The following is a 25,821-nucleotide window of genomic DNA, read 5'->3' on the forward strand; positions in this document are numbered from 1 at the left end:
CATCTCTACCACTGTGGCACTTTTTTTCTGGAGACGAGTCCCTAAAATTCTATGCTCTTTTCCCTGGGGAGACAAAATGAAAAGGTCTAACCTGGTCAACATGATTTGACAAAGTAGGGAGGTATAAATCACCCATGACGTGACTTTCTCTAAACTATTAAGTACTCTATTTACATGTATTTGGACCAAATGTCCTGCTTCACCCCGCTACTTACATGTAATGTAATCAGCCCACACTTGTGCAAATAAGTCTACAATTTCACACAGAGACATGCTATATGCTGTAGATGCCTTGTCTCAGATAATGAGCAAGTTGTATTAATTATTATAAATCTGTCCCAGCCTATTAAAGTCTTTCCTTAATGATGTTGCAGTGAGGTGGCTGCTTCATTCTGAGTCAGTTTTTCCCGCAGCTACGCTTGCCTTTTTGATTGAAACCTTTTGTGGCGCTTAGTGGAGGTAGGCTATTTCCAGTTTATAGGCCAACAAGCCACTTTGTCTCTAGAGACTTTTATGAAGATTATGCTCCTCACCTGAATTAAAGGCCTGGAGTCGGAACTGCTAATCTCATGTATGCACAAAAAAAAAAAAATTAACAAAAATGAATGCATGCATTATGCCCAGTAAGTGCCCATTGCTAGGTAGAAATTAGGGGTTTAGTTTGCTGTCCATATACTGAAATGATCTTCCTCATCAAGTTAGCTGAGCGTTTCACAACCACCAACGCGCTTTTATCTTCACACCACATGGAAAACAATTGTTGCTTTAGCTCAGGTAAGAGCAGGTGAAAGTGGTACCTGACAAAGTACGTCTGAACCAAGCCTGCATGGCATATGAACCACACAGGGCTTTCCAGGTGCCCGTCTCCTCTGACACACACCAAGGACCGGAGGAGAGCACATTGCGGTTCCCTCCTAGCTTGCTTGCATGACTGGTTTCCTTCCCGTGGTTGAATAGATATGACTATTCAACATGGTTTTGACTGCTTAAAGCATTATACCAAACTAGGTGGCCAGGATATGCACCTGGATCTGAAGGTCTGGAAGCATCCTAGATCCATCAGTTTAAACACAGTCTTAGTGGCTTGACCTTATCCATGTGCCTGAAACATGAACTAGCGCTGGTGTCCTGCATTTCACTGAGTTCAGCAGACGCACAGCCAATTTGACACCTAGCTAGCTGGGCTCAGCTTTAGGAGCTGCCATTTTGCAGGATGGGCCAGCAACACCACGGCCAAGGGCCCTACACGCAGAAGGGTCCAGGAGACACGGTGTGTCTGTCTGACCCTCTCTGCTAAAGGCACAGCGTCGTTCTGTGCTCACATGCATAGCATCCAGCAACCGTCTCATCCTCTTGGTGCAAGGGACCCAAACCCGACTCAGCCCCAGCTCCCTTGGGGTTTTACTGTTTGCTCGCAGAGGGAGTTGGGAGAGAAGAGTTCACTTCCAGAGGAAAGAGAGGTCCCATCCATAAACACTTCACAGGGCAAACAGGACAGTGGGAAGCAGCTGAAAGATGGGTTACTACAGTGTCTCCAGTCCACAGCAACTCTTGCAGGAGTCTCTCAGCCAGTCTAAAACATCAAGAGCCCCTTGGGGGTAAGCACATCCAGCACCAGTTACTAAGCTAGACTGCGTGACAGCGTTTTAATCACAGAGGCCACAGATCCAGGATTACATATCTAATGTCATGCCCTTAAGAGTTAAGTGGTGTTGGACTATTGCATTATGTGTGGATGAGTGTCAGATGCAGTCTTGAATTTCTTGCCAGGATATCAGTAACTGCTTTTTGCGATTTTATACTTTTCACTCATTTGGCTGAAGTCCATGCTTGCAGCCTCAAAGCACGCATCTCCTAATGGACAGAGTGGGGCTTTTCTTTGCCCCGCTGGGAGACCTCACTGCGCTGAGGACAACTCCTCAAGCAGGTATCTTCTCAAAGGGGAGCACCCCACAGTTCCCTCCAATGGAAACGGTGGCGGGACAGGACCGGTGGGTTTCTTCTTAAGGCCTGTGCTAGTCTCTGCTATTCTTTTCCTAACAGCCTGGCATTCATAATCCTCTGGGATAGTCAGGGTGGGCATTCTGCCCACAATGCTCCACGTGCTCTGCTTGCATGTATGTGTAAACTAAATTTTGAGGTGAAATTAATCAGATGCCATGAAGAATAACAAAGAATAAATGATGAGAATCGTCATCGCCTTTACCAAAACTACATTAAGATTACTTAGCTGTCCCATTTTCCCTCTGCAAGCTTATTTCAACTATGTTTCTTTTCAGAAAGTGAAAGTCTGCCATTAAAATAAGTCAGTAAAACATAATTTCTTCATCACCAAAGAATGAGATTCAGAATTACATGTCCTATAACATTCCACTCCTGAGCTGATCTAGAGAGCACATAGATTTTTCTTAATATGACTGCACGTTAGCTTCAGTGGCACTGCAGTCAAGGCTTCTTCTTGCAACAGTCTCTGCACAAGACATCTCACAGGAACCAGAAATAACATCTCTTTTCTTCTTCTCAAGCTGCTTCATCTTTTCTTCTTACTCCTCATTTGGCTTCATTTCTCCAGCCAGAAGAGAAAAGTAAGGGAAGCGCTCTGTGATTTCTAATACACCGTGTTTCTAACACAAGGCTGCACTGGTGTCTGCTCATGCCCACAGCCTCCAGACAGGGTCAGCGTGGTCTTTGTAGCCTGAGACAGACACAGAGCCCCTTTGGAGGGTTTCCTCCAATTTTAATTCATCCATTTCCCTAAACATCAGACACCCCGGTCCCAAACAGCTGATTGATTTCTGTGGGTGGAGATTAAGTATTTTCTGGTTGGGAATTTTTTTTTCCAGGCACAGCAGAGCCTGCCCGGTCATTCTCCTCGCCCAGCCGTGCGAGATGAAATGAGCCTGTCTAAGGCCACAGGAAGGGAAGCTGTTCCCACTCCTTTCTCTCTAGCCGTGGAGCCTGGTCCTGATTCAGCATGGCCTGCGGGCACACGCTCCGTTCCTGCTCCAGTACAAGACGAGCACGTGCTAATTTTACCTTGGAAGCCGATGGGATTTAAGCGTATGCATACAGGCCCCGCTGGATCGCCGAGCGCATCACAGCTCCTGCTCCTTCCAGCGCGGGGAGGAAGACACTACCCGGCCCGGTGTAGGCCCATAGTATTGCCATGTAAACAATGGCTCGGGTCCCCAAGCTGTGTTATTTATGTTCCCAGAATTGCCAGTTCTACTGGAGGGGATTTGAGTGGTCTCAAATGGCAGTGCCTGGCCATCGCAAGAAATTAAGTACTCCATTGTCACAGAGAGAATTGTCAGAGCCGCGCTCCAGTTTCAGAAGCCTTTTTGTTAAGAAGACAGAAAAATGCAACATTCCCTGTGCCCTAGACAATTAAAAGGAAACACCCTATAAGATGCTGAGAGCATACAGCTGTCACTAAGACAGCAATGAGGCTGCTTCGCAGGCTAATTAATATCCCTTTTTGTTGCGGAAAAAACCCCCAAACTACCCTTGTCCATGGGAGCCATTTTCCCTGCTCTGTATCGAGGGCTGAAATTTTGAACAGCGTCTCAGGTGAGTGGACCAGAACTTAAAAACATGGCCTGTGCTATGAAACATCGCTCCCCACGTCCTTTGCTGGGACTCGCTGAGCCATAGCTGTTGACATGTGAGAACGGCTGTCGCCCTGATCGTGTGACATCGACGTTATTTGTCAGGGATGTCGCCGGTCACCCACTGATTACAAGCTAAAGTCTCTGACCTCCTGGCTCAGCCAGCAGTTACAAGTACATCAAGTAGGACAAAGGTGTCCCTTAACATCCAAATAAACCATGAGAATAAAGCCCGACTGCATGTTGGTGTTAACAAAACACATGGAGTATTTTTATCTCTGGAAAGCTATTTCCTATTTGTAATACTACTTGAAACCGCTTCCAAGCCTTCATTTGATGTTACTCGTATTCATATGTTTTATGTGCCTTGTTTTTATTTTCCGAACATGTTTATTAAAAAATGTTCTCAGGGTAATGGCCCTTGTGGTAGGAATTTCTGTTTTGGGGGAAGAATACCAGAGTTGGAGGGTTTTGCCAGCAGGATGTGAAAGCTGAAGGAAATAACAATGACTGGGGCTAGAGATTTGTCACAGGGAGTTAGAACGCGAAAATTTATGGTCTGGCCATGAGACAGTCCAGGCTAAAGCCATGAATTTATAGGAAGCATTGCCAAAAGCTGGATATTATTATTTTAATCAAACTCTGTTTTACTTTGCGCTAAAAAAATGCGAATTGCCAGAGACTTTGGCTCCGCAGACAGAGGAAAAAGGGCAGAAGAGCCACCTCCGTCTCCACTGCTCATCCCAGCTGAGGAGTAGGACGCACGCATGACCTTCCCCGGAGAAATCATGGGAATTCAACCGCTCCGAACCTCACAGGGGGAGTTTCTGCTTGCTTGAGAACTCCCCTCGCACTCAGCGCTGCCAGCTCAGGCTCTGCTGACTTCAAAGGAGCACCAAACGGGCTGGGACCCACTCTCACACCGACATGCCGCCCTCCAGCCCGGCAAGAAATCGCTTCGTTCCTTAGCCCTGCATCCACCGAAGTGGGTGCAAGGATCTGTGGCTGGGGAGGTTGAAAACAACCGCGTAGGCACAGGGCTTGTAGATTCCTGCTCCTCTCCAGATAACGCAGCCTTGAAAGTGCCCAGCAAGGATTTTCATAAAGGAAAGGCTTTATGCTCCTTTACGCTTGTATTGTCCCGGTGACCTTAATTGTTGGTGTTTTGTTTTTTTAATTGAATGAGAGAAAAGAGTTCTCTTCACTTTTACCTTAACAGTACGAGGTCTGGATCTGCTGGAAAATTACTTGTGAGACCTCTGGATCTCTTATTTGCACAGAAGTAGCCACTTATATTTATTGCTTTACATATGGCCACAATCCAGCAAATCACTCAAGCATGTGAATAACTTTAAGCATGGAAGTAGTCCCCCGTGAACCAGTGGAACTACCACCCCACTAAATATACACATCAAGTGATGCGCCCAGCTCCACCCTCGAGTTTTCCCGAGTGCTGCCATTTCTCCACATACACACCCAGCAGGCCAGGGGCTTATTCCTCGGGTTCCTTTCCAATTGCATAAATCGCGGTCGCAGATTTAAACTGTGGGCTGCATCGATTGCTGCACGCTCATCGATCCTTGCCCACGCCTACCCACCGAGGCTGCGCAGCACTTCGCTCCCCTCGGATTAAACATTCTTCCTTTTTTCCCTCTAATCCGGAGAAAAATAGGCAACGAGCTTGCAGGAGGGAGCCTTGCTGAGTTTTATAGGACCTTGCTGCCATATATGAGTATCCCTTCTTATCGCACACGCAGAGGCACAGTCCCCCTCGGAGGGCGGGAGCAGCAGGGACATCTGCCAGCCGCCCCACCTTAGCTGGCCCCGGGGGGAGGGGGCTCCTGCCGCCCCGGAGGGCTAAGGGCCGTGCCTGTCCCGCCTGTTTTTCTCCCTCCCCGCAGTTTGGAGGCAGCGGGGCGGCCCCAGCGCCCCCGACGGCTGCGGCCGCCGGCAGCCGGGGGTCCGGTCCCCCCGCTCTCCGCCCCGGGGAGAGGCCCCGTCCCGCCCCCGGGCTGCCCGCACCCACCCCACGCCGGGGCATGTGGGAGCGGGGTTAGGACCGCAGACGGATTTCGGGGGAGGGGGGAGAGGGGAGGGGAGGGCAAATACTCCGTAGCAACGGTCAGACGTGGAGCCGAGAGCGCTAAGTGCATACCGAGATTTATAGGTGGACTTCACAGGACGTTTTACTACCACCTGGGAGAGGATTCATTTTTATACGTAGCACGCTACCCCGCGGGGCCGCTCCAGCCGGTTAATGTTCAACGCGGGCCGGGCTCGGCGGAGGGCACAAGCCCGCGGCCGGGGAAGGGGCTCGGCCGCCGCGGGGGCCGGCCCCGCTCCGCGCCCGGCCCCGCTCCGCCCAGCGGGCCCGCAGCCCCCGGGAGGCCGCCGGCTGCGGCTCGGCGGCGGCGGAGGTGGGGGGAAACCCTGAAAAAAAGGTCAAAGGGAAGGAGAGGGTGGAAGGCGATCACGCCCCAACCCGATTCACCGAAGCGCTCCGTGCGTGGCCAGCCCCTGCGCGGCCGTGCGTGGTGCAGCCGCCGGGGCATCCCTCCCGCCTGCGGGCAGCGGCACAGCCCGCGCAGCACTCCGCGTGTGTGTGCCTGTATGTGTACGCGTAATACATACGTCTGCGTATATGTATGCGGGCGTAAAGCTGAGCCTCTTCCCCGCCGCACCCCGGCTGGGTGCGGAGCCCCGCCGGGCCGGGGCCGGGTCTCTCTCACACTTGCACACTCGCACACACACACACACACACAGGCACACGGACACAGGCACAGGGCTCACTCGGCTCCTTCCCCAGCGCTGCGCCTCGCCGCCCGGGCAGGGGGCTGAGGCCGAAGGACTCCCGGCTCTTCCTCACTGCCGGAGCGAGGCACCCGCGGGGTCCTGCTCCCGGGTGGGCTGCTGGGGGCTTTGGGGGGTTTTTTCCTTCCTCTTTTTTTTTTTTTTTTCTCCCGGTTTTGGGCTGGCGGTCAGTCGCCTCCATCCCCCGCTCCCGACGGCGGGCTCCGGCCGCGGGGCTGGGCCCGGCTCAGCCCAGAGCCCCCGGGGGCTTCGCTCTGCAGAGCCGCAGCCGCTCAGGGCTTTACCTGCGCGGGCGGCCCGGCCGCCCGCTCCCCGCCCGGGCCGAGGCGGTGCCGCGGGAGGCGGCCTGTGCCCACCGGGGTCAGGCCGCCTTCCTCCCGCGGGGCCGCGGTCCGGGAGCCCCCGCCCGCACGCTGCCGCCGCCGGGCCGCGCCGGGGACGGGTGGCGGGGCGGGGGTCGGGCCGGTGCCCCCCCCGGGCAGGCGCAAGCCCGCCCTCCGAGAAGGCAGGGCCGGCGCGGTCCCCGCTTTGGCGGCGGGAGCCTGTGCCCTCCCCCGCCTGGCTCCGCGGCGGCGGGAGCGACCTTGCGGGCAGGCGGGGGTGGTCGCAGCCGCAAGGGAGAAGGCCAGCGAACAAGCCCCCCTCGTCCCCGAAACCACGGATCGACCGGGGAAATTCGTCCGGCACCGGCAAAGCCCTGGCCGGGCGGGCGGGCAGCGCGGAGCTCCCTGCGCCCCTGCGCAGGGGCGCGGAGCATCGGCTCGGCTCTGCCCGCTCCAGCGGGGCCGAGCTCGCGAAAAGCGGCCTCACACGTCTTTTTTTTAAAAAAAAAAAGAAACAAAAAGACGGCTAAAAATTTACAAGTGAGAGTTTCTTTTATTTCCTCTCTTTTCTTCGCTGAGGAGAAGATGCAGGCGACTGGAGAAATCAATTCCAAAAAGGGCTCGCATTTAGAAAACTTGAGATTTACCAATCAATTAGGCCGGCATTGTACGGAGCTCCGAAGGTGTAAATCCTTCCTAGTTCCTGCATTATTGACTGTTACGGTCTATCGGGCGCTTAATATTCAGACACGCACGTCTGTACCACGCGTACCGAAGCAGGCGCCTAGCAAGGTAAATCCCATGCCCCGAAAACGCCTCGGTATCGGCTTCAAGGGGGCTGTGCGACCCCCCAGCCCACTCGCCCGCCCGGCCGTGCCCACGGGGGACAGCGGCTGCCAACTTGCCCCGCGTCCCGCCGGCCGCCGCCGCGCCCGCCCCACGCCGCGGCAAAACGCCTTTTTGGAGCAACTTCCCCGGCCCCAGATGCCAAACTATTTTCCCAAGGAAGTTATTTCCCTCCAAAAACGCCAATCCATCTCGTGAGGGAAAACATAAAAGGTTCTTTTATTTTATAGGTATAATCAAAAGTACAGGTATGTACAGACCGGTATATTTAGCTCTTTTCGGAAGGCACACGCGGGCGAGCGCACCCGTACGTAAAAACAACGCAGAGAGAGGCCGGAGGGAAGCGCGGGGAAAGCAACCCAGAGGAGACAGAGCGATATTTACGTTGAATTTTGACCTTTGCAGGCGCGCCGATCCCAGTGCCCGGGCCCCGCGCACGCCGGCGGGGTGCAAAGTGCGGGGAGGCTCCGCCCGGAAAGAAAAGCGCGGGGCCGCGGCGGGGCAGGGCGGCGGGGGGAGGCCGCCCGGGCCGCCCCGGAGCCCCCCGCCCCCGGCTGCCGGGGCCGCAGCCGCGGGGGGCGGCGGGGGCCGGCGGGGCTGTGGATTGGGATGTGGACTGGGATGTGGATTGGGAAGCAGACGGCGCTGGCCGCTCGCACGCCCGGCGCGGGGGGCCGCGCAGCAGGCGGCCCGGAGCGGCCTTGCCGGGAGCCGGGGGGGGGCGAGCCCGTTGTTTAACCCCTCTCCCCCCCCGCTTCTCCAAACAGATATTTTGCAAATTCTCCATTTCGTTGTGGCTTTTTTCCCCCCCTCTCTACGGCCTCCATTGTTCCAGGTTCACACTGCCACCGCCGATAAGGGGAAGGAAAGCCCCCGGGAAAAAAAAAAAACAAAACCCAACAAAAAAACCCACCATAAACCAACCCAGAAAAAGAAAAAAACGCGACCCAAGATTTTGATTTACGACCTAATCAAAACATTATATCTTTGGTCAAGTGGCGCAGAAAAATGATGACCCTCAAGGCTTCAGCTAGGGGGAGAAAGAGAAATTCAGATTACACTCGGAGTGATTTATGTCCTCTCTGAGCGGTCACGTTGATTTTTCATCGTTTGAGCCATTACACAGTAGAGTGGAAAACTCTGATCCAGTATTTTTTCGGTCCGGAAACGGTATATATTATTCTTCTAAACGTATATGCGTATACTATGTATTATACATATATTCTTTCTCCACGCACACACATATTCTAAATATATACACGGATTTTTTAGATAGATATACATGAGAGAGAACTATAAATAACCAATGCCACCGAGAAGAAACGCGAGCCGAAAAGAGCGTGTAAAATACCGTGCCGACACCCGCAGCGATCCGCTCGCTGGTTTCCAAGCCCGTCCCGCCGACAGGGTCGGGGCAGAAAAGCGCCCGCGTTTCTCCGGCTCCCCCGGCCCCCGAGGGGGGCTCCCGGGCTGCCAGTCCCTCGCCGCCGTCGCCCCCAGCCCTTCCACCCCCAGCCCAGCGAGGAAGAGGAGGAGGAAGAGGAGGAAAGGGACATTTTTGGAAGCCCCTGGCACTCACCCGGGTGAGGTGTTGACACGGTGCGGAAAAACCGAGAGGGGAGCGGCGTTGGGTCGGGGAGGCGGCGAGGCCGGGCACGCCGCGGAGCGGGGGGCGGGGGGGGGGCCGCCCGCCTCCCCCCCGCCCCAAGCACGGAGGCGCTTTCGTTCCACCGACCCCCCTGGCAACAACCACAGAGGAAAAGAAAACAGAAAAACGGGTTAAAAAAAAAAAAGATGAGGAAAAAAGGGGGAAAAAAGACAATGAGGGAGGAAAAAAAAAATGGGAGCACGGGGGGGACTCCGCTTTCGGTTGGGGGAAGAGGTTTCCCCGTGGGAAAGAGCAGGGCCGGCCGCCGAGGGAGCCGGGGGGTTGGGCGAGGGCTCCCAAAAGCGCGCAAGGAGCGCGCAGAGGCCGCGCAAGGGGCAAGCCCGCTCCCACCGCCGTGAGTTTCCCTCCCTGCCGTCCCCTGCGCGCCTCGCCAGCTTCCGCGCCTGCGGAATTTCTCCGCAGCTCGATATTCCCGCCGCCCCCCGCCAGCCCCTCCTTGCCCGCCCGGCGTGTGAGCCGATGGGAGGGCCGAGCGGCAATTTATCTTGATTTGTTTCAATTGTCCGGCGATGGCAAAGTTATAATCCCGTATAATTTCACGAACAAGCAGGTTGAGAATGAATGGGTCGATATTACTTAAAACAAAACACACGAGAGCACGACCTTTCCCTTCAACGACGTGTTGCAGCACGAAGTCGCAGGAAACTCGGGGCTAACCTCTCACCCCCTGCGCTCCGCGGGGCTGCGGTTATTTGGGCTGCTTTTTGTTTCTCTTCATGTCTGAAAGGGGGATTTGGAAATAGAAATGTAATATTACATGAAGGATCTCCTCGCTGAAGGGAGAAGGTGAGCGCAAGGGGCGGCAAAGGGGACAGATTATTTTGAACGGGAGCAGTTTGTTTGCAAACTGGCTTTTCCTTTTTTTTTTTTTTTTCTCCCCACCCCCTCTTCTTTAATGTCATAAAAGCTTCCTTCACAGCGGGAGAAATTTATGCTGGAGATACAGCAACTTTGTGGCTGGTAATTCTCGAGGCCAGCGATGTCAAATAACCCATTTTCCCGGGGCTGCGCGGGGGAACGAAGGGATCCCCGCACGGAAGGCAGCCTCTCCGAGCCCCGCGGTTCTCTAGCACGCAACCTTAGCGCCAGGGATTTTTTTTTTTTTTTTTTACGTGAAAAAAACCTGCCAGCATTTATTTGTATTGCAATAAAAAGTCCTGCCCTGTGTTTCCAGAGAACGAGATCCAGTGTCAACGATCAGTCAATCACTGCAGACCAGTTACCGCTGCGCAGCTTGGCTCAGTAAAAAAAAATGCAGACAAAACTGTATGCTGTATATTTTACTCCCATGAAATAAAACACATTTTTTTTCATGTTTGCTGAAAAGTAAAACAATAATATTGTACGAAATGTTATACACAGGGCATGTTTTACATTGCAATATCAGAAACATCATTGCATCCACCAGAGGTACTATTCTAAAACTGATATTCACACAATTTTTTTTTAATAATTATATGTTAGAAACATACAGTGTCGCATTTAGTATATACATTCCCTTGCTCGCAAGCGAAAAAATCCTAATCGCTTCTGTGTAACATGCTTTATTTTAAAGCCTAACCTTTTAAAAACACTGTTGTGATATTACTAACAACTGCTTTTATAAAATTAATTTGACATTTCGATATATATACATCCTTTCAGTCATTTTTATGTTAACAATGCTAAACTTAAAAAATAACAAGCTTATAGTAACATTAAAATGTCATATCATATCCAGTCAAACATTTGTCCATATATATATATATATATATGTCCTTGTAACTGTTGAAATACTCTTAGTGAAAGAAAGATCTCAGAATCTGTAGGAGGTCCTTTGAAAACAAAGGAACTATCTTATTTCAGTGGTTTCCTCTTTTTTTCCTCTCCCTCTCTCTCTCTCTCTCGCCCTCTCCCTCTCTCTGTCTGATTTTTCCTCCTTTCTCTTTCTCTCTAGTGCCCATTACTTTCTAGCGTAATTCTCAGTCTCTGCGGGAAACGGGGAGAGATTCCCATGCAGTGTTTCCTACTCGGGTGTCTCACACGGGTCTGTCCACCGCGTACTGGCAAGCGCTCAGGTTGGAAGCGGGGTTCTGCACACTGGCATAGCCAAAACTGGAGTGCTGCTTGGCTTTAAGTCTCAGACTCGCCAAGCTCGAGTTACATGTGTCCCTATAAACGTACGGAGGTGTCGGAGGAGCATAAGGACAAGCTGGCGTTGGCACTGCAGAATTCAGGGAGGGATTGCTCAAGTTGTTCAAGTTATTCAGGCTGTTGAGGCTGGAGCCGGGGACCCCGGTGACTGCAGAGGGTACCATGCTTGAAGACATACTCATGGAGGAGATGGAGTTTGGAGGGGAGAACATGCTCTGAGAAGACAGAGGGTTGACATTCATGGAGTTGAAGAAAGGAAAGCTTTTGGTGGAGAGGGAGGCGGAGGTCAGGCCCTTGGCCGCCCAGTTGTTGTACGAGTAGCCGGGGTACATGTCATCGTAGGGCTGCATCAGGCCGTTAAACTGTGGACCGAAGCCGTTTTTGCAAAGCTCGGCTTGCTGGTTCCTTTCTCTCTTTCTCCATTTGGCTCTGCGGTTCTTGAACCAAACCTTTGGAAATGGGGGGAGAGGGAGGGAGATGCGAGACGCCAGTTAGTCAGGAGCCACCACCGCCACCGCAGCCCTTCGCAAGCTCTCGGGCCAACAGCCGAGCGTGTCCGTATACACATATATATAGATATACATGTAAAAATGTGTACGTACACATATACATATACATCTATAGGTTCGCCTCCTCCTCTAGGGAGCCCGGTGCCGGGCCGGGGGAGCGATGTGCTGCCGGGGCCGCCGAGCATCCCCGGGCCCCGGGGCCGCCGGGGTTTAGCAGGGCAGATCCGTGGCCGCGCCGTTGTCCCCCCCGCACCCCCGGCATCATTTGCGATGCTCTGATTCGCGCCACAGAGGCCAATGCTTCCTTCCCTTTTTTTCTGTTCTTCCCCCCTCCTCGTTTCTCTTTCCTTTTTTTTCCTTCTCTTTCCTTGGCTTATTCCGCACTGGAGCCATCCAGGGGAAATGCAAAAGTGCAAAAGCGAGGGCAAAACGCCTAGAAACCCGCGGAATTTTAAGGCGATGTTTCCTATTACGGGGAAGGAGGGGGAAGCCAGCAACTAATAAATCTTTGTTTCAGTTTGTTAAAGCTACGAGTTCCTCCCGCGCGAAAGCTTCCCCAGTCGAAAACCACTTTCTAAACAAACTTGTTCGACTGCTCTTTGGCGAAAAAAAAAGGGAAGAAAAAAAGAAAAGAGGGGGAAAAAAAAAATCGCCATTTAACAACGTGCTAAAAGAGATCCGAGGGACCCTCCCCGCAGACAATGGGGAGAACGTGCCCTTTCCCAATCCACATCTGGGCGTCTGGCCGCCGGGCAGCCGCCGGCAGCGGCCCCGCCGTGTGTATTGCAGCCCCCCGGGCCGCGGCGGGCAGGGGCCGCCCGGGCACCACGGGGACGGGCCCCGGCTGGCGGCACCGCGCCGCCCCAGACCAGCTCCCCCCCCGCCCCGCGCAAAAGCCGCGCCGCCGCCGCCGCGCCGCGCTCCGGTCGCGCCCCGGCCCCGGCCGGGCCCCGCTCCCCGCCGCGGAGCTGCCCCGGCCTCGCACACCGCCGGCCCCGCTGGCCGCTGCTCTCCGGTTCTCACTGTCCCGCTTCCCTCGAGCGACCGCGGGGAGAGGATTTACGCGGGATTTCCGAAACTCTGGGGTTTCGGCCCGTTTGGGGCCTTTTTTCGGGTGTTCCCCACCCCCCAGCGCGGCGTTTGCACGGAGCAGGATCCGGCCTCGGTATCTCTGCAGCGCCGTGACGGTCCCATAAATCTCAGAGGGGGGACAGGGCGGAGAGAGACGCTCGCCGAATTGTGAAACCAAAAGAAAGAGAAAATGCAAGGAAGGGCACGTCGGGAGCGCCTCGGAGTGAAGTGAAAGCCCTTGTGTATTTTACATCTTTTTCTCATTAGAGGCAGCGCAGGTTGCAGCCTGTTCCAAGTTGCTTTCTTGGCTAATGTTTTCATTAGCGTTTCGATCAAAAGGAGCAGGACGCATTGCCCGGTGAGGGCGAAACGTGCAGCAAACCATATTCCGCAGAGAGAGAGAGAGAGATCCCAATCTGTCTCGCTTTGACAGAAATGTCCTGCTCTGCCCTGCTTTTGTGCAAGGGCTCTGAAGTTTGCATACAAACCGAAATCGAAAGCAGCTGCAAACATTTCAGCCCCCCTCCCCTTCCCCCCCGCCCCGACCCCCGCCGCTCGGAGCCGGGGTGTCGTGTGGGGACTTACCCTAACCCTGGCCTCGGTGAGGTTGGTCCAGACGGCGATCTCCTCCCGGGTGGACATGTCGGGGTAGCGATTCCGCTGGAAGGTGGCCTCCAGCTCCTGCAGCTGCTGGCTGGTGAAGTGAGTCCGCTGCCGCCGCTGCCTCTTCTTCTTGGAGGGGTCCTCGGGCCCCGCATCCTCGTTCTTGCTCTGCTGGCTCTTATCTTTCTCTGTAAGGGGGGGAAACAAAAAACAACAAGGCGGAAAACGAGGGCGCCTCAGCCTCCGAAGCCTCCTCTCCGGCGGCTGGGGCAGGGCTCGTCCCCAGCGCTGCCGGAGCCCGCGGGCTGCCGCTAACGCGGCGCGGCGGGGTAACCATTAACCCGCCCGGCCTCCGCCGCCGCGGCCCCGCCGGCGCCCACGGGTGGGCTCCTCCCGGGGAACAGCCGCGGCCCGGGAGCGGGACGCAGCCGCCTCTCCGCCTGCCTGTATGCAAGTTTTTCGCCTGTCTGTACCCGCGCTCTTCTCCCGTCTGTATACGCGTAATCCGTATTATTTGCCTGTCTATACCCCCATTACTCGCCTGCCTGTATCGTGCTGTTCCTCCGCCTGTACCCGAATTGTTCGCCCGTCTGTGGCCGCATCACCCGCTTATCTGCACCCACATTTGTCTGTCTACGCCCGTATTACTCGCCGATCTGTATCCACACCATTCGCCCATCTGTACCCACACCGTTCGCCCACCGGTGTACATGCTAGCCGCCCACCCCTGCGCATGCCACTCGCCTCCCCTGACACATCTCGTTATCGTTCTGTACGCCGGCACACAGACACCGCACGCGAAAAAACACGAAACGGGGCTCGGCTGGGGTGCGGGGGCTCCGGGCAGAGGGGCGGCGGCGGCGGAGCAGCGCGGGCCGCGGGGCTGCCGGCGGGGCCGGGCCGGGGCAGGGCCGGGCAGGGCAGCGGGGCGCCCGGGGGTCCCTGCCGCTCGCCCCCTCTTACCTGCGGCCTCGGGGCTGGAGGTGTCGGAGATGGTGTGCACCTCCAGCCGGTGCTTGGCGGACTCCAGGGAGGAGCGCGCCTGCCCCGGCGCCAGCGCCGTCGCCATGGCCAGCGCGGGCTGGTGGTGGTGGCAAGATGATGAAGAGGAGGAGGAGGAAGGTGAGGAGGAGCACAGCTTATTCCCGGCTCCCAGGCGCTCCAGGCTTAACGGGTCCTTCATGCAGTTCATCGGCAAAAGGACGCCAAAGTCTACGTGCGCGCCTGGGGGGTCGACAGGAGAAGGTGTGCGTGTGTCTGTAGGTGTCGGTACGTGTAGGAGGGTCGGCGCGGCGCCCCCGCCGCGGGCGCGGAGCGGCCCGGCGGCTCCGGGGGGGGTCAGGGCTGCCGGGCGGGGAGCCGCGTCGGGGCGGGCGGCGCTCGGCTAGCGCCCGGGCGGCGCGGCGAGCCCAGAAGCCCCCGCCGCCCGGAGGGGTGCGGCGGCGACGGGCGAGCGGGCGAGTCCGGTCCTGCAAGAGCCGTCACGGCGACACGGCTGCTCCCCGGCCGGCGGCCCCCGGCCCGCCGCCGGACTCCGCGGGGCGGGGGCGGCGAGGCGCGGCGGCGCTCGGCGGGGCGCTCCTCTCCGCTGCCCGCGCATGGACCCGCGCCGCGCCGCGGCCGGCCCCGCACCGCGTCAGCTCAGCCGCTTCCCTCTTGGCCTGACATCTTAAACCGGCGGCGGCCTTCCCCGCGCCGGCACGTCACCCGCCCCCGCCCCGCCCCGCCCCGCCCCGCGCCCCGCCCCGCGCCCCGCCCCGCCCGCGCAGCCCCGCGCGGCCCCGGCCGCCCCCCGAGCCCTCCCGGCACCGGCCGCGCCCGCACCCCCCCCGCCCCAAAACCTGGCCTTTTCCGCCCGTTGCGCCCCGCGGCTGGGACCCGCGCCCGGGGAGCGCGGCCCAGGCCGGCCGGCCCACGGGGCGCCCCGTCGGGGCGGCCGCCGGCACGCCCGCTCCGCTCCGCTCCGCGCCCCGCCGCGCCGCCCTCCGCACTCGCGGGGGCGAGGAGCGGAAAGCCCGGCGCTGACAGGGGCGCCGCAGCAGGGAGGAAGAAAGCGAGGAGGCCCCGGGCCCGACTCCCTCGTTATGGAGGGGTTGGAAAGCAAACGGGAGGGGCGTGCGGCCGGTTGGACGGCGGATCCGTGGCCGGTAACAGCAACAGCAGCAGTGACAGCTGCCACAGCGACAACTAAGCACGAACGACAACAATAACCACCCCTCTGCGGCACGGCTACGGACGGCTTCGCATCACAGCCCCAGGAGGGAGGAAGAGCGCGTACATCCCAGCCCCGAGCGCCCGTAACCCCCGCGCTCGCCGCTGCCGTCGCTCCCTCCGCCTGCACCGAAGGCGGAGAAAACGGGGGGAAAATCCTCCCGCTGGCACCGCCGCTCCCGTCCCCTCCTGGCAGCCGGGTTGCCAACAGCGAGCCCCCAGGGAGGCTTTTCCACCCCGGTTTCGCACCCCTGTTCCCGCAGCTCCCCGCAGGGACCGTTTCCCCCTCGCGGCGGGGACCCGCAGGGACCCGCAGGGACCCTCCCGGCCCCCGCCGCGCCCCCGGAGCCGCCCCCGGGCCCGCGCCCGCCGAGGCCGCTCGCAGAGCGTGGCCAAGCCCCGCACCGGGCCGGCGCTCGCACACGACCGCCCCCCCTCCGGGGCTTGGGGGGGCAGGATTTGACCCCTCGCCCCCGGGCAGCAGCGGTCCCCGCTCACCCGCCCGCTTATAGCGCGGGGCGAGGCTGCTGCGGAGCCGGGCCTCGCAGGAGGAGCGGGGCTGTTTCCAGCGGGTCCCAGGCGGGGGCAGGTTGCCCTCCCGTGTGGGTCGGGGTCTCCCGGGGCAGAGGGGCCCGTCCCCGAGCCCTGTCGCCGCCCAGCCGGCGCTGCCCCCGGGGCGCTGCGGCCCTGTTAGGGACGGGGAGCCCAGGCGCGGAAAATGCAGGTTGCGCCTCTATCTTCAAGTCCTCTGCACGGTCACGGGCATCGAAAAGTTACCGAAAGCTTCCCCTTGGTGTGGCCCTCCACACCCGCATCCCAGCGCCCAAACTCCTCTGTATCCCGTTGCTTCCCCCCCACCCCCCCCCCGCAAGGGTCCGTCTTAGTCGCTGATGCTCGTTCGAGGTACGTATCATCCCTCGCAATCTTACTTATCGCTAAATTATACATATTACTTTCGCAGCCTGTTAGTAAAGAAGGTTAAATTAATTTACATTCTGCTCATTATCTGGTGTTTAAATGACGTGTTTTTATCCCTGAGATTTGGCAAAGAATCTCTTTCCTCAGACCCCACAGCGTTTCGACGGAGACAATGCTCTTACATTTGTAGTGGATTTTAATCTGATAAGACTCTAATTTGCTTAAGTCTTTTAAATAGGGGGTTTAAAATGATTCTAGCCGTTTTCTTATTGAATTTCCTCTAATTCCCCCAAGATCATAAAGTATATGTGTAAAGTAAATATTTCCTCCCTTTGCACCGGCAGCAGATGACCTATAACTAAGTCAATATGAATCCCGCTCCATTCTGCACAATTTGTTTACCAATCATATCCCCGTTTCTTCTTAACCTCTCGCTACCTCCGCGGTCCTGCACCCAGAAATCCGCCCCCCCCGCCCCAGCCTTTCCCCACGACGGGACCACACCAAGGCCTCCCTGCGAGGGGCACGGCGAGGGGACGCTGCCCGTCTCCAGCCCCGCGTCGGGGTTGGAACCAGCCTGCAGAGCCCTGGGGAGGGGGAGCCGCGGGGAGAGGGGGTACGGTGTTACTCCCCCCCCCCTTTTTTTTTCCAAGGGGGCAATGCAGCCTTCTCGCAGGTGAGCCCTTTCCCCTCCCTTTCCTTTTTTTTTTTTTTTTTTTCATTTATTTATTTTTAGTTAGTGTGGGGACATGCCGGCTTCTTCCGCCGCGACTCGAAACGAAAAGTCCCTCCCGGCTGCGCGGCGCAGAGCGCACCTTACACGCCTTAGGCGCTCGCAGGGCGCAGCGCCGGTGCCCGCAGCGCCGGTGCCCGCAGCGCCGGTGCCCGCCCCGCCGCGGCCCGCTCCTCCCGGGACACTCGGCGGGGGCAGGCGGGTCCGGGCCCGCTCCCCCCGGGGCAGGGGGAGAGGAGGAGCAGGGCCCGGCCTCCGCGCCGCCCTCCCACGCCTTCCCCAGCGCCAGCCCCGCGTCGCCCAGCCCCAGCCGGGACAGACCCTCCGGCCGTCCCCGCGTCCCCAAAAGCGGCGGACGGCACCGGCCCGGGCCCCGGCAGCCCAAAGGGAGAGGGTCCCGGCATTGCCTTACGTGCCTTTGATTAAAACTCCCCCAGCCCGGGCAGGAGGGGAGCTACCAGGCGGCATGAGTTGTCATGGTGACCATAAATCACGTAAATCCAAAAATACCCACCTATAATCTGAGATGAAGCTTTTATTTCCCGAGTGAAATAATATTTTAAAAGCTGTCAGCCAATCGAAAAACAACCTAATTGTAGCCACCCAAGTAATATATTAGCGGTAAAGGTTTCAATTAAAATGTCAAAAGTGTTTTTTCTTTTTTTTTCTTTTTTTTTTTTTCCTGCTGGAAGCTCCCGTCCATCCCCTTTCGGGTTCGGGTCCCGGCCGCCAAGCCCCCCCGGCCGGCTCACCCGCGTACGGACTGTCCGCCGCTGCCCCCCACCCCCCAACCTATTTCGGGGAGTCCCTCCCTTCCCCCCCCGCCCGGCGCTGCAGGGCCGCCCGGGGACGCGCCCCGGTGGGCTGGAGGGCATCCACCGGCTGCGAAAATGGGGATGTGGGGCTGCTCCCCACCCCGCTCCACCTTCTGCGTTTCCTTTCTAATTTCGGGGTTTTTTTGGTTTTGTTTTGTTTTCCCGAGGGTGTTTTTCGACCTCCGGCTCCCGCTGGCGGCCCGGGATGCCGGTGTCGGCCCCGGTGCGGGAGGCGGGCGGGCCGGCAGCGGGGCCGGCAGCGGGGCCGGGAGCCGGGCGGCTCGGCCGGGGGTGGCCAGACCTACTGCCGGTATTTATTTTCCCACTTTTCCTTTATCTCCTTACGGGATCGTTGTTTCTAGGCGTAATACTCTCCTAAATGGATAAATTGGTTCTTATGTAGAGTCTCCAGCTAGTCCTGTTGTCTTTTACCTTTGGCTTGTTGTCTTTCGCCTATCTCGGATTACCGGGTATTCTCCTCGATGAAGAGCCATTAATTACCCATTCAGTCAATATTAGGAAGACTACAGAGCTTTTTACATAGGATTAAGAAGACATCAGGTTGTTGCGTTAGTATATTCCTACTCACGAATAAGCTTTCGTTATACATTTAGTTTTCCCTGGAGTGAGGCTAACAACTGCTGCATATATTATTCTCAGACGACGACGACCGGGGGGGGGAATCTATATCCGAAGCGCAATAAATAACTTTTAACCTGCGCTTGGCGGGGGCTGCGGGCAGGGGGGCGCAGCCCCGCGCAGGGGAGCGCACCGGCGGAGCGCCTCCGCCGCGGCCCGGGGAGACCCCGGCTCCACCGCTCGGGTCACAGCTCCGGGGACAAATTTGGCCACGTTATGTGGCGGGGAGGGAGCCGCTCGGCTCTGCCGGCCCCGCTCCGGCGCCGGCTCCGCCTCGGCCCCCCCGCGCCCGCTGCCGCCCGCGGGGGCGGAGGCTGCGCGCCCGCCTCGTCCCGGGGCTCCGCGGAGGCAGCGGGGACCTTGGCTTTGCACGCTGCCGGGACTTCGGCTGATCTGGACGGAAAGCTGAATCAGCGTTGGGTTTGGGTTTTTTTTTGTTTTTGTTTTTGAAAAAGAGATGTTAAGTTACGGAATATTCAGACCAAAGAATATTTTTTTTTTTTTAAGAGTTGAAACAATCGATTTGTGATGCTGAATGACGCTATAAGGCGGAATGTAATTTCAACAGTTTATGTCGGGGACTGCTGTTTCGGCAATACCCAGATTATCGATTCCAGGAAAGGATTCCTTAAGTAGAATTCAGACGGCTAACAAATTGTATAGATTATATATATATATATGCACTTACACACACACACACAAAGTTCAAGCGTCCTCTCGCCCTGCATCAAAATTATTCGAACAAACCCACCGGCAGCCATTTACGCGTGCTGTGGGGCTGTCGAAGCGTGTGCTGAAGTTTTCCTAATTTTATGGGACTGGTCACCCAGCAGCAATTTTCCCGTCTCCCCGGGTAAACCTGACACCCGCCGGGCTGCGTTTGACACTCTGGGCTCCAATAACAGTTTCATATTTTCCCGTTTTCCTTTCCCCAGCGTGGCCACGGACCCGTTTCTTCAGGAATGGCCCTTCCTCCCTCCCTCCCTCCCTCCTTCCCCGCGGGAACCCAGCGCGCCCGTGTCGTTTTGGAGGGTCTCCTACGGAATTTCGTTTCCTCCTTTCACAGGAGCATCGATTGGACCAAACATTCGCATTTTTTACTATTATTACCGATGCTGCTGGTTAGCGATTAGTCTCCTTGTGCCCACCGGTGGTGCCTAACTCGGGAAATTACCTAATTCCCGAAACTGAACTCTGACAGAGGGGGTCCCCCAAAAAAACCCCCCTCCGCTTTCCCGCTTCTCAACCAGCCCGCCCCAAGGACCAGACTTTTGAGGAGGTAAATCCCCTAAAGCACGAAGTCCTGACGGTCAGGCAAGACAAAAATCAACGAGCACCGCGCGACTAATAACAAATCAAAGCCAAGACCCGAGAAAACCCGCCCGAACTACGAGAAAACGCCCGTGATTTCAACCATCGGCAGAGAGTCGCTCGGGGCGGCTCAGGACTTGCCAGTATCCATCGCACAGAGACGCGGGCTGGGGCTGCACACAGGGGTCACCCCTACATCTGCAGGGATCCACCCGCACATCTGCAGGGATCTATCCGCATCCGCGGCCGTTCCGCGCTTCCCTTCCCCGTAAATGGGCAGGTTTCAATGCCCAGGCAACCCCGCGTTGCTTCTTCGACTCGGACTTATATTTTAATTAACGGCATTAAAAGGTGTTTAGATAGCAATTTCCCCTGCAGCCCGACGGGTAAAAACCAGACGGGCTGATACGGTAACGAGGCAGGAAATTTTGCGTGTACTACAATAATCCGGGTTCATAATTGATGGTTAAGAAAATAACCATTTGTTTCTCGGCAGAGGAAGTAAAAGTTACCGTGTCAGGGAGCATATGTGGATATTACTTTTATAAATACTTAGTCGAATAAAGCTGGCGTGGAAGGGCTCATAAATTTATTATATCAGAAAGGTCCCCACTTTCCCATTAGATCGTGCTAAGGGCTTTGATTAAGACCACCTGTTCGTCGGGAGGAAAAGGCAGGGGAGGGTAAAAAGGCCTTTCTTATTTGCAAACCATATATAACGCAATGTCACCCTTCCTTTCCACATTATTTGACACTTATTACCAGCCGAGGGAAAAAGTGCCAGACCCTGGTAAAGCCTATTTGTGCACAATTTAATATCATGTATGTTTCCGGGATTAAAAATTATCGGCTCGTAATACCTTCGCGCTTGGAATTACCCCGGATTTTGCTGGCTAACCTTCCTTTAGCCTAAGCGTTTCTTCTTCTAGGGGTTTTGATGTCCAGCTAGCAAATCCTGCTTAAAGTCTCCAGGGGAGGGTGGACTCGGGAAGGGGACGTGGCTCCTCCTGAAATCGCTGGATGTTATTTGAGAAATAGGGAGCTGTTTGGCCAAACAGGGTTAATACAGTATTCTTACAAGGAAGTGTTTAACCACGAGACCAGGGATACGTGCATTATTAATTCACTCTAGTTTCCTGTATTATTAATTCAGGTTAATATATTTTATTTAAACAAAATTACGTTTATCTTGGATTAAACAGTCTCTCGAAATACAGAGCGCTTGTTTTCTTCTTTGTAATGTGTTTGCCTTGCTGTTTTTCTTTACCACTCCTCGGGCTCGCCTACCAGACCCCCTGAACGGGCAGGGGAAGGGAAGGCAGGAGCTCGCTCTGCCTGCAGATGGGGCGCTGCGGGGGGGCCCTGCCTCTGGGGGGAGGAGAGGGCTGGCGGCGTGTTTACGGGCGGGGGGACGTCAAAAAAATAGGAAATAAAAATAAACAGGAGCACGACGCTGCTGGTACCCGAAAAGCGCGCTGACAGCGGTGCTTTTGGGGGGGGGGGGCGCGCTGGGGGCGGGTGTTACTGCGCGCCTGCAGCCGCGGGGCCGCCCGCGCGGCCCCGTCCCCTTTCGCCGCGGCCGCGCATCTTCGGGCGCAAGCGGCGCCCGGGCGCAAAGCCGCGCAAAGCCGCGCAAGGCCGCGCGGCCGTCGGCCAGCAGAGGGCGCCCTGGCGCCGCCCAGGCGGCCCCGGCGCGCAGCCCCCGCCCGCCGCCCCGGCAGCGCGGCCCGCGGAGGGGCGCGGAGGGGCGCGGAGGGGCCGCCGCTTACCGTTGGCGCTGGGGGGCGGCCGCCCGAAGAGCTTGGTGCCGGCGGGCTCCTTGCGGCCCTCCGGCGCCTCGCCGAGCTCCCCCTTTTTGATGTCCGCCTCCTTGGGGAACAGACACTCGACGGCGGCGGGCTGCGCCCCTGGGGACGGGGACACGGGGGGGGGGGGACAGGGGAGAGGCGGTCAGCGCCCGCTGCTGCGCGCCCCTCCGCTGGGGCGGCGCCGCTTCCCGCCTGGCTCCGCACCCGCGCACCGCACCCCGCCGCAGAGGGGCCGCTGTGCCTGCGGCCCGGCGGGAGATGGTTTCTCTTACCTAGCTGAACACAGGCGGAGACAAGTTTTCGGCAGTTGGACTCCATTACCCGTTATCTGCAAAAGACGAAGGCAACGGAGTTTTAAAACAATAATTCCGGGAGCGAAAAATAAATGCAAAAAAGAAACCCCGCCGCCCGGCAGCCGCGTCGCAGCGACGCTGGCCGGACCCCCGCCTTTCCCCGGCGGCGTCCGCACGCAGCCCCCTCTCCCCGCCTCAACCTGGGGTCCCACCCGAGTCACACCACGGGGTGGGTGCAATCCCGCGGCGGTTCCGCAGCTCGTCGGGCCGCTCGGCCTCCCTCCACCCCTCGTTATCTGGGGACGCGGAGGAGGGTCCCCGAACCTCGCGGCCGTGCTCTGCCCCGGGGCACCCCGGTCCCGGTCCCGCTCCCAGGGGTGCCGTGGGGCAGCGGGTGCCGGCAGCCGGGCCCCCTGCGCGGCGGGGGATGCGCGGCCGCGGGCTGCGCCCGCGCCCGCCCGGGCCCTGGCCCCCGCCTGCGCCTCCGCGCTCTCCGGCCGCCGCCGGCGCCTCCCCCGGCCTGAGAGGCTGGGCAGTAAAATCACGGGATTAGTGCCTGATTGAGATGTCTGTTCGTGAGATATTACAAAATTCATTATCACAGCTCTCTACTAACTCGATATGAAGTAACACAGATGGGATTTTATTAGTCCAGGCTTCAAATGTTTACTTATGATAATTTCGGGGGAAATTTGCATGTCACCATCATTTCGGTAATCTTTCTTCTTCTTCTTCGCCTCTTTTTTAATGTCTGAACCGGGCGCATTATTAGCTGGTGCTTAGAAATGCGGCAGCCCGGCGCCGAGGCACGTTCGGGACGAGCAGCGCCAGCCGCAGCGCCCGCCGGCCCCGGCCCCGCCGCCCTCCGCCGGGCAGGCAGGATGGGACCGGGGGGACCGGGGAGGAACGGGAGGGGGAAAAAGGAAAAAAAAAAAAAAAAAAGGAAAAAGAGGGGGGAAGTGGGAAGGTGCGGTTATCGGGAGTCCTCCGGGTCTCGTTGTGGCACGGCGGTTTCTATTCACAGCCGAAGGACGCCTGGGAGAAACTCCACTCCCTCCAGCAGCCGGGCCTAGCACACGGGCTGCGCCTAACTTCATCGGGGAGGCGATTAAGGGGACCTTAATTCTTCGCCGATGGTCCTTAAGTCGGGATAGGTCTCCGGCAAGATCAGTCCTGCACGACAAATTCAGCGGCCCTCTCCCGCCGCCGGCCTCGGTGGCTGATTTATCTCACGGGTGGAGGCACGCAGCTCCCCCACGCACACGCACCGCCGCCGAGGGGAAGTTTTTCCTCTCTCCTGAATCGCCGGTCTCCTCGGAGAAAAGTGCCTTTCCCGGACGGATTACCGTTCCTTCCTCGCTCTCGGTTGCCCGGACTGCTCCTTCCCTCTCTCCTCTCCGTATCCTCTTCTAATTTTTCTTGCAAACCACATCGCAGCGCGGGGCCAAGGGGAGCGAGAAGCGTTTTCCTATTGTCTCCGGCCCGGCGACTCAAACGAAACCAACGCCACTTGCTTTTCCATTTCCATTTCTCCGAGCGCTCCTCCGCTCGCCGTTAAATCCCTCGGCACGGCCGCTCCCCCGCCGCCCCAGCGGTCGCCCCAGCGGTCGCCCCAGCGGTCGCCCCAGCGGTCGCCCCAGCGGTCGCCCCAGCGGTCGCCCCAGCGGTCGCCCCAGCCCTGCCAGCGTCCCCTCGGTCCGCGGCTGGCTGGGCCCGCTCGGCAGCAACCTGCGCCGAGCCCGCCGGCTGCAGCCACGGCAGGGCGCGGACAAAAAAGCGGTGTCACGCGGGATTTTTTTTTTTTTTCTTATTGGGATCTAGCGCTATTCTTTCGAGAAGAAAAAAAATACACCCACACAACCCCCCAAAAAACAGAGTCCCCGGGCAAATATCTCAGCAACGCCCGAACTACTGAGGTCCGTGGTTTCGGCGGGAGGGTGTTCGCCAGAGGCCCGCGGCCGCTGCATGTGGCTCTCAAACGAAAGGGGGGCTCTGCGCCGGGCCTACCCCTCCGCCGCGCCCGCGGGGGCAGCCGGGCCCCGCCGCTCCCCCGCGGGAGGTGCCGGGGGTCCCGGCCGCGGAGCCGGCAGCCGGCGCGCCAGACCCGCCCGCCCGATTTTCCGGCGCCCCGAGGCCGGGCCGGCGCCGCTGCCGTCCCCCGGCCCGGCTGCGCGGCTCCGCGGCGGGAAGGCGCTGCCTTGCGCGGCCGCTCCGCGGGGCCCGGCGCGGCGGGGCCGGTTCCCCCGCGCCCGCCCCGCCGGGGGAGGCCGGGGCCGGCACGGCGGGGAAAGGGCGCGGGGGCAGCGCCCGCTCCCCTCGCCGCCAGCCCTGCGGGACGGGCCGCGGCCGCAGCCGCCCGGGCGGACATCAGCAACTCCAGCCCGAAGCACCCTGCCCGGCCGGCCCGCGGCCCCGCCGCCCGGCCCGGGCTGCGCGGAGCCGGGACCGGGACCGGGACCGGCCGGGTCCGCAGCCCCGCGCCCGTCCCGCCGCCGCCCCCCGAGACCCCCCGCACTCACCGGGGCCGGCCGCGCTGTCCGCCCCGCTGCTCGCTCCGCTGGTGCCGGTGCTGCCGGGGGCAGCGGGGCCGCGCCGGGCTCCTGCGCTGGCTGCGGGGCCGCGGAGCCGCCGCCGCCGCCGCTGGCTCCCTCCTTCCCCGGCCCTCCCGCGCCCCCGCCCCGCCCCGCCCGCCTCCCCGGGCCCTGACGTCACAGAAGCTCCGCCGAACGCGCCCCGCCGCCGCCGCGGGGCCGGGCCAGGCCGGGCCGGGCGGCTCCGCGGCGCTGCGCGGCGCTCCGCGGGCAGGGGCGCAGCGGCGGCCCCCGGGCGCGGCAGGGGCAGGGGGAAGGAGCAAAGGCGGCGGCGGCGGGCTAGGTAGCCAGAGGAGAACCGAGGTGAGCGAGGGCGGCCGCGGCCCCTCCGCGCCCGCGCAGGGCGCGCCCCGCTCCGCTCCGCTCCGCCCCGCCCGGCCGGGACCAGTAACTGTGGCCAAAGTTTCCCGGGCCGGGCCGGCGGCTGTCCTTGCACCAGGTGTGAAGAGGGATCGCCAGCCCATTGTAAGAGGTCTCGGTTTCCTTTTTTAACCCACTCTTTTGGTATTTTTTTTTTACTTTTTTTCTATTTTTTTTTTTTTTTACATCCCGAGGGTTCCTGTTGGTGCCCGCACCGCTAACGCAGGGCCGGGGTAGCCGAAACCCAGCCGCTCATCTCTGTTCCTCGCCCTGCCTCGTTTACGGACGATAGCGAGAAAACACGACGGCAGGCTCTCTTCCCCTTTTCCCCAAACGGCTCCCAGCTGGCGCCAGGGGGAAATTTTTTTTCGATTTTGCGATGTTCTCCGTGTTTAAGAAAATAACGAAGTCGGATATCTCCATTTAGACCAAACTAAAGCGATCGCTTTTTCTCGCAGCATTTCCGCGGCTTTGTTTATAGAGGGACGAGGCGAAAATAAAACAGGCGCTTTCTTAACTCGGAGGCTGCACCTGATCTATTTGTGGCTATTTTTAAATTATTTCAGCCT

The 25,821-nt window shown here is 58.5% G+C and overlaps 1 protein-coding gene across 5 annotated transcripts; it reads right to left on the minus strand.

The window, feature by feature from the left end:
* Nucleotides 1-11,275: 11,275 nt before the first annotated feature.
* PITX2 (paired like homeodomain 2) lies at nucleotides 11,276-22,326 on the minus strand. 5 transcript variants are annotated; one of them, XM_087736760.1, is made up of 5 exons: nucleotides 22,281-22,326; nucleotides 21,970-22,107; nucleotides 14,537-14,797; nucleotides 13,556-13,761; nucleotides 11,276-11,839 (listed from the first exon to the last, which is right to left on the minus strand). In XM_087736760.1, the coding sequence occupies exons 1-5, from the start codon at nucleotides 22,324-22,326 to the stop codon at nucleotides 11,276-11,278; spliced, it is 1,215 nt and encodes a 404-aa protein (XP_087592886.1). The 5 variants fall into 5 exon arrangements, with proteins under 5 accessions (XP_087592886.1, XP_087592889.1, XP_087592887.1 ...); XM_087736763.1 differs by lacking the exon at nucleotides 14,537-14,797 and having other exon boundaries at nucleotides 21,970-22,070; nucleotides 22,283-22,326; XM_087736761.1 differs by lacking the exon at nucleotides 21,970-22,107.
* Nucleotides 22,327-25,821: the final 3,495 nt, after the last annotated feature.

Source organism: Nipponia nippon, unplaced genomic scaffold (assembly GCF_047370975.1).
Source record: "Nipponia nippon isolate SJK-2023a ecotype South Korea unplaced genomic scaffold, ASM4737097v1 scaffold_6, whole genome shotgun sequence".
NCBI classification, from domain to species: domain Eukaryota; kingdom Metazoa; phylum Chordata; class Aves; order Pelecaniformes; family Threskiornithidae; genus Nipponia; species Nipponia nippon.

What these genes read in the sequence shown, in the direction of transcription:
- PITX2 (XM_087736760.1), bottom strand. Translation starts at nt 22,326, where the DNA reads ATGGAGTCCAACTGCCGAAAACTTGTCTCCGCCTGTGTTCAGCTAG. An exon ending in GCCGCCCCCCAGCGCCAACG is followed by an intron (nt 14,798 to 21,969) that starts GTAAGCGGCGGC and finishes TCGACCCCCCAG; the next exon opens with GCGCGCACGTAGACTTTGGC. An exon ending in TCACCGAGGCCAGGGTTAGG is followed by an intron (nt 11,840 to 13,555) that starts GTAAGTCCCCAC and finishes CCATTTCCAAAG; the next exon opens with GTTTGGTTCAAGAACCGCAG.